Raw genomic sequence first — 13,094 nt, forward strand, 5'->3', positions numbered from 1 at the left:
CCGTCCCAGTTTATTTTTATGGGGTACCTCTCCGCCTGGAACATTCCCCACCTCAATGGAGCCTGGTACGTGCTCGCCATCCAACTGTGGGGGGATGCCTTAGATTAGCCTTTCATCTGCAATGCTCGGCGCCAGGAGCGTGTGCACTCCCCGGCCTCGCCGAGCCCCTGCAGGCGCGTTCGATGAACTGGCAGCTGCATCTCCAACCTGTGGAATCCAGGGATGAATGAAGCAGCCGCTAGTCGGGCTCCTGGCCGCGGCCCGGGCGTCGCTCGGCTTCCGCCGCCGCCTGCACATCTGTGATCGGGGGTGGGAGGAAAGAAAGCAGAAACCCCGGGGGTAGCGGAATCCAGGGGGTCCGGGAGGTGGGGGCGGGGGTGAGGCCGATGACCCCGCGCAGCCCCCGCGGCCCCCGCCCGGGACCCGGCACCCGGCACCCCTGCCTCGGCGTGGCCCCGCCCCTCGGCCGCCGCCGCCTGTGCGCGTGCGCAAGCGGGAGCGCGCGCCGGTCCGAGCGCCGGCGCCGGGGGCGCGCGCCGCCCAGCGAGTGTTTGACGTGGCAGTTCCCAGCCCGGCTGCCACTCGGTGCGCGCGGGCCGCCTGCGCCGACGTCGGGCCGGGGAAGGCGCCGGGGGCTCGGCGGGCCTCGGGCACGGGGCGCGCAGCGCAGGTAACGCCGCAGCCGGGCGGGCCGGGCCGGGCGGGAGTGGGGGGCGACGCGGGGGTCCCTCCTCCTCGGCTTTCCGAGCCCCCCTCGGTGCAGTTTCACCGGGGACTGGGGGGCAGCGAGGGCGAGGGGTGGGCGTGGGCATTTCCCACCCGCCCCCCATCTTTGTGTCTGGGGATGCTGAAACTGCCGGATTGAGGTGCGCGGGAGCCCATGCATTCCTGGGGGCACCGCCAGCGCGCACTTCTGGTCCCCCTTACCCACTTAATCCGAGGGGGAGGAGGAGGAGGAGGAGGAGGGGGAGGAAGAGGAAGGGGGGGGGGGTTGGAAATATTCACGGTGAAAATGGCAACTGTATCTTCCTTCCAGCTCTCGGGCATCCTGAGAGCGAAAGTGATTCGGCCCGATCCCAACTTGGTCCAGGGTGCTTAGTGCTCCCGGGCTCGGTGGTCGGGTGGTGGTGGGCTGCGGGGTGTTTCCGGGATGGGAGCCCCCCCCACCCCAATCCTACCCCCCATCCCACCCCCCCGGTTTGGATTCTCGGCCTGCTCATGCAAAGTGGCTTTGTGCCCCGTCGCCGCTGGCAGCTGAGTCAGGTCTCAGTAACTTGGGGCACGGGCCGAGGAAGTTTGACGTGGCAGGCTGGGTGCATGAGGAAGCAGATTCCTCCCAGGACCGAGGGAAGAGGGACCGTGACTGTTTCCTGCCCCCGGCCGTCGGCATCCTCGCCTTGCTTCTCTGTCACTCAGCAACAGGCGGCTACGTAGGTGTGTTCCTGCCGGCTGCCTGAGCGTGTCGGGTCGGATGTGCGCGACCAAAGCTCAGGCTGCCACGTCTCTGGCTGCAGAGGGGGCGGGAAGAAGCGCGGTCAGCGGCGGAGTGGACCAGTAGGCCGGCGCCTGTCTCCGCTCCTCTTGGCCGAGTTCTCACCTGCCACGGAGAATAAAGTGATCTGCTCACACGCACACGCACATGCACACGGCACACACACGTCTTTAACTCGACTTCTTTCTTTTTCTTGGAAACTCTGGTTTCGTTGAACGTCGCATAACCAAAGAGAATGCCTCTTCTTGGAGAGAGGGCAATTTCAGGTCTTAGCAGGTACCAGGTAGCCTCATAATATGAAAAAGAAGACGATGTCCAGGCTTGATGAAGAGACTGGAGGAGAGTGATAGAATCCGTGTTTTATAGCTCAGAAAAGCTTGGGCGGGGGTGGGCTTTACCATATGAGGGAACTGAGGCCCAGAGAGGTTCTTCGGTTTATCCCATGCTGTACAGTCAAAGGGGTGGCAGATTGGGAGTGAAAAATCTACTTCTCTTGCCAGAACTTGCAGCTTTCACTGCTGGATTATATTTTTAAAAAAAGTGTTTTGAAATGTCTTTTCTTTTGTGAAATTGGGGTAAATGGAGACTTAAGACAAACTGATGTTTAGGTTCAAGGTGAAATCAAGATAGATGCAGTAAATTTGTGAGTGTGTGCCTAAATGCATATGAAGTTGTACTTCTTAGCTCCTTAAATATAGTGCTCGAGTTCTGAAAGGTAGAACGTTTAAATCAGAAAGTCAGTCATCTTTGAGAAACCATCGACAACTCTCTATTGCAGACTTCTACGTGACATGGTCAATTTATGACTCAAAAAATGCTGTTATCAGGCTCTGTCTTTATCTTCTACTATGTTTGTTGGACTATTGATTTTCCTTTGTCTTAACTGCCTGATTAAAATGACTGAGTAAGACACCACAGAAATGACACAAGTCATAAAGTCTCTAATGGCAGAAACCAGAGACAAATTTGCTGGTCAGACGATGGAATGACATGATGACCAGAGTAGCATGCTCTGTGCTGAAATGGGACCTTGGAAACCAGGGACGCAGAAATAGTAGATGCGTTTACCAACTTACCAGAGACTAGATACAAAGCACTTGAGTCTTCCCTTGAGTAGGTAGTTCGCAGCTGCTATTCAGATATACTGCTCAGGACTGTAGAAGAAAGTGACTGACTTCCATTGAGTTGCAGTTAGATTCTGTTTTACGTGGCGATGATGTAACATATTATTGTACTATAGGAGGATATCTCATGTCCCTGGTCATTATACCACTCCCCAAACATTTACTAACTAGTGTTGCTCTTTTTAGTAGCTTTAAGTGACTCTTGTTTATTTGCTTTAATAGTAAGCCTTCTTGTTGACATCCTTTCCCTTCTTTTGCAGGATTCTTTAGCAGATCTATCCCTTGGAATGATATTTTCATCATGAGCCAACAAGGTTATGTGGCTGCACCCCCCTATTCTCAGTCCCAACCTGGAATAGGCCTGTCATCACCCCATTATGGGCACTATGGGGACCCAGCACACGCAGCTGCTCCACCAGGTAAAATGCGTTCTTTGCACCTGTATTGACTTTCCAGGTTCAGAGATTTGGTTGTTCTCAAGAACAGCCTTAAGAGAGCTGAATGATCAGGACAGGAAGCAGAGGCCTGAGATTGTTATTAGGAAAAGACTCATCTAGAAGAGGCTACGTCATCAGTTTGGGTATTGCCTGGAATTTAGCTCACTTGGTTTCTCAGTATAGATTAAAGCACAAAATATTCCTGTTTTGTTTTAATTTGAGGTATCATAGTTTACAGTAGCCTTTAAGACGTTATTTTATCATTGCTGAGCACTATACCAGTCCCTCCTGAGTGTTTTATTTTCACTTTTAGATTTTTCCCTGCCATTCATTAACTCGGACTGTGAGGTCATTGAGGGAATGCAATAGTAATATTTATTATAAATGTATAATCTCTATGTACTGAATAAATACTTTATATTGCTATTTTTTTATTACATAGACAAAATTGGTTTGGGCAATGATATAAAATTGGTTTTGATATTTGAAAAAACTAGATTTTTACACTGAAATTTACTCCATGGTTATAATCAGAATAACCATGACCTTGCCTTGAAGTATTTGAAAAAAAAAAAAAACTATTTGTTGCTGTAAAGTATTATGTCTAGCCAGGAATCTTGGCTTGAGGGATGAAAGTGGGGTGCGAGGAATGGAGTAAGGAGGTGGGCGTCCTCTTGTTTTGATGGCAGTTGACCCCCCGCCCCTACGTCACAGGACTGCTGTGGGGCACCATCGACGGGGCTACTACTTGCATCCACTCCCAAATCCCTCGAAAATCTTAAGTGAAGACAGTTTCTGGGTTTTGGAGAAAATGCCGAGTGAGTCCACTCTTTGGTGAACATGGACAGTGTATGAATTAGTGAGGGTCTCCTGTTAGCTAGGACTGAGTCCGGGCTGTCAGGTCCAGGCTGTGCCGGGGAAGGTATGGAAAGAGAGTAGGGAGGCCTGGAGTAAGGCGCCACACACCGTCTATTGACAGCGTGTTCCCATGCCCAGCTGTGAGCTGCCTGTGGCATGTTGAATCATAGAGATTTAGGAAGTGCTCTAATTAAATTTCAAAATAGGCCCTAATTTCAAGAGCTTCCAGTTGAGATGTCCTCTTGTGGTCGGCTCCAGTCCTCCCCTGACGTTTGTGGTTGGGTATTTTTGGATTCTCCATCAGGGCCTCTTTCTCCAGTTTCTCTCTACCTGGCTGCTCTCAGCCTGTGTGTAGGATGATACATAATCGTCACCCTGTATATTGTAGCATGGACTAACTCTTTTATTGGTTTGGCTTTTTTTTTTGTTTGGGGGCCACACCTGGCAGTGCTTAGAGCTTATTCCTGGCTCTCTGCTCAGGGACCGCTCCTGGAGGAGCTCGGGGGACATTGTGGAGTGTCAGGGATTAAACTCAAGTCAGCTGCATGCAAGGCAAATGCCTGACCCATTACGCTATTGCTCTAGCCCCAAGACTCACTCTTTTTTGAATTGTTATAATAACCCAAAACTCATGCTAAATGCTTTATATGTATTATTCAAGCCTTTTCTTAACCCTGTATTGTAGCCAGGAATTTGGAATGTGTTGTAAACTATGACTTATTCACAGTCACATAGCTGGTGGCACAGCCAGAATTCATACCCAGGTCTCGAGAAGACATCTCCCAAATGTGGATATACGGAGGGTTGACAGTATTATCGCCCTCCATGGCTCCGTGTGATCTCCCCACTTTTCTTTCTGCTGGGGCCTTTGGTAGTCTCCTGTTGTCTAACGCGCATTCGTTTGGCCAAAACTCACTTCCTCTTTGGTTTCAACACTTTCCTTTTCTTATTTTTCTTGGGGACTTTCTGTTTATCTCATTCTGAGGACCCCACCCCACCCCACAATCCCTCCCACCCCCAACACACATACAGGACCTTTGATTGTTGCTATTTCTTCTTATCATTTTGTCTTTACTCCTCTCTCTCTCTCTCTCTCTCTCTCTCTGTCTCTCCCTCCCTCCCTCCCTCTTTCCCTCTTCATCCCTCCCTCACCTATCTCTGTGCAGGTTTTCCCTTAAACGTTATCATTCCATATAAAGTTTTAGCCTTTGTCTGCCTTTCTGCCTTTCTTTCTTTCTTTCTTTCTTTCTTTCTTTCTTTCTTTCTTTCTTTCTTTCTTTCTTCTCTCTCTCTCCCTCTTCCCCTCCTTCTTTTCCTCTCCCTCTCCCTCCCTTCTTTTTTTCCCTCCCTACCTCCCTTCCCCCCCCCATTTACAGTATTGGGGATCTGCATCTCTTTGACCCCTGCTCCCATTGCTTTCCTCTTGTTCTTATCCCTTTCCCCTTCTCTCTGCTGTATTGCCTTCTCCTCCCTGTATTCCTGGGCCAAGAGTGATCTAGGCATCTTCCCACTGCCTATTAAAACCATTGCATTTCCTCAGCCAGTTGTAGTACAGAGATTGTTAGAGAATCCCCAGTTAATCCTTTCTTTCACTTAAAGTCCATTATGGCTTCTCATAGCCATAATGGACTTTAATTTGGATGTTAGGCTCCCAAGACCTTATTTGTTTACTGCTTTTCCTTTTTTTTCAACTCCTTTTCCCTTTTTCAGCCACATTTTCACCCCTGTCCCTCAGTGATTCTAAGCACCTAGTCATTTGGAGGCTGGGTTGTCTTGATTTACCCACCACATCACCAGAGCCAGCCTAAGCCTCTCCACACCTTTCTTCCTTCAGACCCTATTCAAGTAGAGTGCTTGTCGGCTTTTGCCCTCTTCTTCCTGACGTTTATCCTAAACCCTCTTCTCCTCTGCACTTTCCTTTACTAACCTCTGTGCCATTTGCCACGCTGTGTTATGACATGTGCCTGGAGCAGAGATGCTCATTAAGTTTTGATTCAGAGAGTGAGTGAATGAATGACAGGCACTGCATTTATTGGCAAAATGCTCTGGTGTGTGAGTGTGTGTGTGTGTGTGTGGTGGGTATATCTGTCTGTGAGTCTGTGTATCTTTGTTTAATGAAGTTTGTCATCCTTTAATATAAATTTCTTTTTCTTTATTAGGTCCTCAGGTGGTGATCAGGTTCTGAGACCCTATAAAATATACCTTTCTGTAAACCATGTGTTTTTAACGATTTAAGCCATCATTTTTCTGTCCTGCATAAACTTAGATCTCTGATTAGTCAGTCAGCATGTGCTTTACCTTCGAATCTTTTGGGAGATGCTTTGATTGCTTCTGTGATAGATGCCAGCAGCTGAGTTATGGTTACTTTCGATTATATATTCTACTGCAGGGACTGGCCTGCACTGACTCTTGGCTTTGCACTTCTCTCATGCCATATATTTCTTCCATGCCCAGGTGTGAGGTGAACACTCTGTGGTGACATTTAACAGGTTGAACACATGAGCTAAATTCTTGTGGTGATACCACAATGAGTAAAATAAACTGAATCCCAGACTGTAGAGGACTTACGTATTAGGTGCCTCCACAGAGAGCATGCAGGGCAAACGGTCCTGTGATGGGAGCATGGAGGTGGTTTTCAAGGGGATTTGGAGCCCTCAACCAAGAAGGAACCCTTCCTGCAGGGAGCGACCTGAACGTGAGCACAAGCTGGCCAGGTTAGGGAGATGGCGTGTTGGGGATGAGGAAGTGGGGTGGGAATTATGGAGGTGACCTGTGTGAGGACTGCAAGTGGCCCAGCATGGTGGGGCATAAAGTATGAGCAGTGAGAGAACAGAATACTGAGGCATTCTTGTATGGGGAGTCTCCTGCTACTGCATGTTTCAACCCGGGGGTGGTCACCCTCATAGGGGCATTTTGCCCAGTGTGACAGTCCGCTTTAAATGGTGAGTTAAGAAGTGAAGAGAAGGAGTCCAAGCTGGCCAGGTCTCTCTCCAGACTGCGGTTCCCTGTCTTCAACTCTGTTGACATTGGGGTCAGAAATTTGCTGATGGAGGGAACCCAGGCTGGGATTGTGAAATGATCGGCAGTGTTTGTGGCCCCTCTCCATTAGACCCCAACACTCCAGAACTCCCCTTTTAATGTCCCCCTTTGTCAGCCAGCTCCATCCTAAGCATTTCTAGGTTGTCTCTTCAAGAGCACGCTGGTCGCTCCTGATTGTAGACTGCTGGCTTAGGAGCTGACGGGCAAGAACTGAAATAGCTGATGAGGTTCATGGTAAGTTGTGAGCTCTGTGTGTGTGTCCACAGCACCGACCCCCTCACCCCACCCCACCCCCAGCACAGAGCCTCAAGGAAGCATAGCTATTGCCACCTCGAGGATAGGGAGCTCATCTTTATTTTAGACAGCTATATCATCAATGGTTCCTTTTGTTTGTTATTTTAAATTGAGGCACTATGATTTATAGTACTGTTCACAGTAGGATTTCATGCATGCAGTATTCCAGGACCATACCCTTTAGCAGAGTGTCCACTTCCATCCACACAGAGTGTCCACTGCCCAGTCAGCTCAGTTCTGTAGAGCAGCCCTCAGGTTCTGTGTGCACAACTGGCTTTTAACTTTGGTTTTAGCATGCAGATTCAGGGACAAATTCAAATTCAAACTTTTCTGTGATGCAGTTTTGGTCAACGATCCTTTGCTGATTGCTGAAATTGCTGGAAGCACTCTTAACAGAAACAGATTTATTCAAGAGTTAGCAGAATTTGTTCAAGTGTTTGGGAAAGCCAGTAAACCAGGCTCATGACTGGGTGATACATGTTCATTGTGATGCACACCCCAGGTAGGACCTTCTATCAGCAGCTACTGGCTTTCTACCTGAGAACTACCATCTGCCCCCAAACTGTACCTGAGAGCCGCTGTCTGCCCCCAAACTGGCCACACTCTCCCAGAAGTGGGCTGCTTTGTTGCATTTCAAGTACATTGCAACCTGATTTGGAAAGGAGTCTCCAGAGAAGGAGGGTCTAAGTTTCCAGCCACTGACCACCCAGGCAAGGCAGTCAGGAAGGAATTGGAACGGCTACCAAAATGGCTGTTCTACAATGTCTGCTATGGCATTCAAGACCAGCTTTGGATTTTAGAGACTTTTCTCTCAACATTACCCAGAGCTCGCTCATTCTCATCACAGAAGTTTCCTTCCCTATCACCATTCTCAGACTGTTTTATAAAGAACTTGATTTCTCTTTATCTCTGATCTTTGAAAATGCCAGTATGTGCCAGGGGATGGTTACGACTTTGCAGATAACCGTGACACTGGTTTCCTTTTGCCCTGAGGATGAAGTCCACAAGCCACAGGAGACTTTGTGTCACCGAAACCAACCTGGACCACCTCAGCTCCTCCTTCCTACCCCATCTCTCTCGCCTCGGGTTCCACCAGTCTCTCTCCTGGTGGGCTTCAGTCCCTGGTCTGACTCTGTTCTCAGGAATCTCCTGCCTGTCCTTCATGATTGAACTCAGTCTTTTGTCCCTGAACTTTCCTTGATTCCCCCAGAAGAGTTAGGCAGTCCCTCTGCATATTATCATGCTCGTCACTTGGCTCTGTAATTGTTTGTTTTCATGGTTGTCTCTTCCCTAAGAGCTCCCAGCTCTCAAAGGCCCATCAGTGTATATTGAACGAGAAGTTTGAATCACTGCTGTAGAGTTCATTAAAAAAAAAAAGAAGGAAAGGAACTTTTTCCTAAGATTAGTGTCTGAGATCTGCTTATGTAGATGAGAATGGGGTTTGGGATTTTTTATTCATTTATTTAGACCTAGGTGTGAAGGTTGCTAATGAAGCTTGCTCTTTACCTACTTATTTAAGAAATGAGAGTATCCTAGGGTCTTTTAGTGTATGAACTTATTTATCATTTCAGCACTCATCTTGTGGATTTTTTACTTCTGTCCAAAATGAATTTTTGAAGTGAAACTACAGGGATGTATATGATGAGAACATAAAGGCATGTGTGTCCTCCTGGCTAGTGGAACCTAGATAAGAAGGGGCAGTGCATGTGGCCACGGGTGAGGATACTTGGGCTGAGGATTGTTTTCATAGATTAAGTCTTGTTCTGGATGCTCTCCTCTGCATCACCTCATTTTATTGCAGGACAGTCCCCAGGGACAGGGCTATTGCTATGATGCAGTGTTGTAATTGCAAATTCTGAAAGATTTTGTCAGGCTCAGAGAGGGTCATTGGCAGGGAAGGAATTCAGTCTAAGTCAAGTTTTTCCTAATCTTCTGGGTGTGTGGGTTTGAGCACTTAATATAAAAAAATGTAGTGTTCTGTGTACTGGAGAAATAGTACAAGGTAGGAGATACTTATCTTGTATATAGCTAATCCTGGTTCAATCCCCATCACTGCATATGGTCCCTTGAGCTCCACCATGAATGATTCGTGAGTACAGAGCCCAGAGTAAGCCCCGAAAACCACTGGGTATAGCCCCAAACTCCCCCCACATGAATGCTGAGGTAATTAGAAATTAAACGTTAAAATATCTACAATTTAGAACAACCCAGTCAGCTCCCTAGTTATCAGCAGCAACCTTCTTGAGAAAGATGAAGGAAGAAAGGAGTTGCTGAATATGTAACACCAGCGTACTCCAGTGGAGGGGGTGGCAGGGCACAGAGATGGTTCGAAGGCACCCGAATGCTGTTCCAGGGAGCACTGTAGCACTGTTCTCCCGTTGTTCATCGATTTTCTCGAGTGGGCACCAGTAACGTCTCCATTGTGAGACTTGTTACTATTTTTGGCATATTGAATATGTCACAGGTAGCTTGCCAGGCTTTGTCGTGCGGGCGGAATACTCTCGGTAGCTGGCTGGCCTCTCCAAGATGGGCAGAGGAATTGACGTGCAAGTACCAGGGAGAAGGGAGGCAAAAGAAAACTAGAATGGACTGAGGCAAAACTGAGCTAGATAGGAGTGGAGAGTGACGAACAGAAATGTTCCTTCAGTTATTGTCCAAGATTATGTATGGGCTGAGGAGGGAGCTTAGAGGTCAGCAGTACCTTCCTTGCATATGCAGTATCTTCATCACTGCATGCCCCCAAGTGGCACCCTAGAGGCACCCAGCACCATCAGCTTAGTCCCTGGTGGCCTCTGAGTATGACTGGGGTGACCTTGTCAGCCCTGGGCACCAACAGACCCAACCAGCCTTGAGCTGGCCCATTTGGCTGAATAGCACCGAGAGGAGCGCTCAGTTCCCTGAGCACTGCCTGAGAGGGCCTCTCACCCAAATGCTGTGCCATTGAGATCACAGGTTGACTAGACAAGTCTTTCCTTTTGTACTGAGGGGAAGCTGAGGTCCCCAGAGACGAACTCTTGGGCCATACATTTGCTGGTGAGGGCCTTGATCTTCTCTACCCCAAGCTTAAAGAATTTTTTTTTTCTGTGAAGAGGAAAATGTCTTAAAAAAACAAACAAACAAACAAACAAACAAACAAACAACTTGTTCTTTTTGTTTTGTTCTTTAGTTTTAGCACCACACTCAGTGGTGCTCAGGGCTTCCTAGGGGCTCAGGGACCATGTGGGGTGAATACTGTTTGGCCACTTGCAAAGCAAACTCCTGTCCGCTGTACTCTATCTCCAGCCCTTGAAAGAAATTTCTGAAGAGAAACATTCAGTACCTCTTAGGTGATCTGATGATAAATAAGCAAAGCCATCCAGGCCTGGGCAGAAAGCTCCTAGGACTGCAGGCTGGGCCGTGTGCTGGGACCATGACCGCCTACCCCCCCCCCCCCACCCCCCCTCACCTGACTGGAATAAGCAGTGCTGAGTTTGGGCCAGATACTTTGAAAACCCGAAATTGACACTCATGTGAAATAAAGTCACCACCAGGCATGTATAGTGATGGCCTGGAGCACATGTAATAACATGAGGAGCCCTGAATGGATTGTCACTCCAATCTGGAATCCTGGAAAAATTGGTTTTAACTCCGAAGACCGTGATCTGGATTTATGTTTGGTTTTGACTCCATTGATTTGTTTATTCACCGTTTCTACTGAGCCCCGGGGTTTACACTGCTGCTAATTATACCGGTCATACAGACATCGTTCCAGCACCACACACATCGCCAGAGAACCTCCTTCCCTCCACCCGTGTCCCGAGGATCCCTTTTAACCTACACCCCACCCCCACTCTCGGAACCTGCATGTGAGCTCAGCTCTATAGAGAACAGCTTTAGTTTGGATTTGCTGGAGAAATCAACATGGTTTGCTTTCCCTAATGCTGTCACTCAAATGAAGCCCTTGTCAGTGCCCCCCTCCGCCCCCTCCCCCTGTAGGTGCTCTACCATGCTTTGCTGTTTTTAATTTTCCATTCCCCCAGATTTATTTTCTGGTGCCCACATGGACTGTTTCATTCTGGGCTCTCTCATTCTTTCTGTGTCAGTGTGTTCCGCGAGTGCCTTTACGACACGCTAAGGCTATTGTCCAGTGTTGTCCAGCTTAAGATGATTCCTTAGCTTCCTGTGCTCCTGTCCTCATGGCAGATGGCTACTCCAGGACCTGACATTGACAGGTCTGCAGGGGTTAAAGCAAATTAAAAGAGAGCTTGGTCTCACCCATTTTTTTTTTCATTCTTCCTTGCCACCCCATCCCCCCAACCCCCATTTGTATTGCTGATTTAATGTCTGTGCTTCCTCTCTGCATGTTCACACTCATATAAATTCATCCCCTTCTGTTACAGGAATGATGAAGCCAGCAGGGCCTATGGGGGCTGCTGCCCCTGGGGGGGTGTTGCCTCCGGGCCCTCCACCCCCTGGACCCCAGCAGTTTGGCCAGAATGGAACCCATATGCCAGGACTTCCTCCCCAGAGGTAAGCTCGGCGGAGGCCATGCCTCCAGCAATCTCAGAGGCCCCTCTGAACTCTGTTGTTCAAAGTTTGGCTTCTTACTTACTGAAAAACAGAAGACTCACACTTAACTAAATCAGAAGGCTTGTATTGGAACACGGCCTTCCTGGGGGAAAATCACTTAGAAAACATTAGAGGAAAAAATGCGATCTAAGCACATATTTTATTTGTTTGTTTTTTGGTTTGGGGACCACACTTGGCTCTGCACTCAGGGATCACTTCCTGGCCAGGCTCAGGGACCATATGGGGCTCAGGGGACCAAACCCAGGTCAGCCACTTGCAAAGCAAGTGCCCTACCTTCTGGGTTATCTCTCTGGCCCATATGCACATATTTTAAAAATGTGTCATACATTACTTGTATCGATAACTCATTTTTGTGTGGGTCATCTTTGTCTTATTTTAGAGTTTTTGTTTTAGTCTCTTGAGTCCCTTGGGTTTACAGCCTCGCTTCCTCAATGAGATTCTATCAGCTCATTTAAATCTTGTTGACTCCTTCACACAACTGAGTTTCCAGGTGCTTAGTATTTTAAAAAAATTAAATGGAATTTTTGTCCGTGGTGAACACTGGCCCTGAGGAGAAGCCACACAGATACCGGGAACAGGACAGGACAGAACAGTAGTTTAAAAAACAACAATAACAGCAGGAGAAATTAATCTGGTGCTTGTAGGTGTAATGATTTAAGGAGGGGAGGGTTGGAGGCGGGTCTGGCCGCAGTAGACAGTACATGAGATATTTCGAGCCCAGTGTCCCTCCTGGGGCTGAGCCCCCGGGGATGGCAGCTGGCATCATGCCTTCCCTGCTGGAAACCCAAATCATGTTTGTCCTGAGAGGTGCTGCTCCCGGAAGCTCGGTGCCCCACGCCAGGCAGTGTTTACTCTGTCGTTCCTGTAGGATTTCCTAGAGCTGCAGACCCCTCGTTACTTTTATTCCCTTTACTTTTTTAAATTAGAAAGATTTTAATTATTCTACTTTACTATTTATTTAGATTCGCATTTGGGCCCCACCCAGCAGTAGTCACGCTCTTCCTGGTTCAGCCCTCAGGAATCATTCCAGTTCTTGGGGGACTGTAGGTTGTGCTGGAGATCAAACGAGACTTGGCTGCACGAAAGTGCCTTACCTCCCATGCTAGCTCTTCAGCACCCCTCCCCCCCCAGCCCCAGATTTTTCATTGTGAATATTTTTGTTTGTTTGGAGGCCACATCTGCTCAGTGCTCTCTGGTCTCTGCCAGTAGTGCTCAGGGGCCTGGTGTTGACGATCAAACCTGGGCATCTGTCACGCACTCAGCTCCTGCAGCTGTCTCTCC

General features: G+C 48.4%; 1 protein-coding gene across 2 annotated transcripts in view; it reads left to right on the forward strand.

The window, feature by feature from the left end:
• Positions 1–530: 530 nt before the first annotated feature.
• The window catches only part of SEC24D (SEC24 homolog D, COPII coat complex component), a 94,186-nt gene continuing 81,622 nt past the window's right edge, over positions 531–13,094 (forward strand). For both annotated transcript variants that reach the window (XM_056116721.1, XM_056116722.1), the window contains exons 1-3: positions 531–670; positions 2,877–3,035; positions 11,624–11,753. In XM_056116721.1, coding sequence (XP_055972696.1) covers positions 2,918–3,035; positions 11,624–11,753 — 248 coding nt within the window. In that variant the 5' untranslated portion in view covers positions 531–670; positions 2,877–2,917. The remainder of the gene's footprint in view (positions 671–2,876; positions 3,036–11,623; positions 11,754–13,094) is intronic.

The sequence above is a fragment of the Sorex fumeus genome, unplaced genomic scaffold (genome assembly GCF_029834395.1).
Source record: "Sorex fumeus unplaced genomic scaffold, SorFum_2.1 ptg000033l, whole genome shotgun sequence".
Lineage (NCBI taxonomy): Eukaryota > Metazoa > Chordata > Mammalia > Eulipotyphla > Soricidae > Sorex > Sorex fumeus.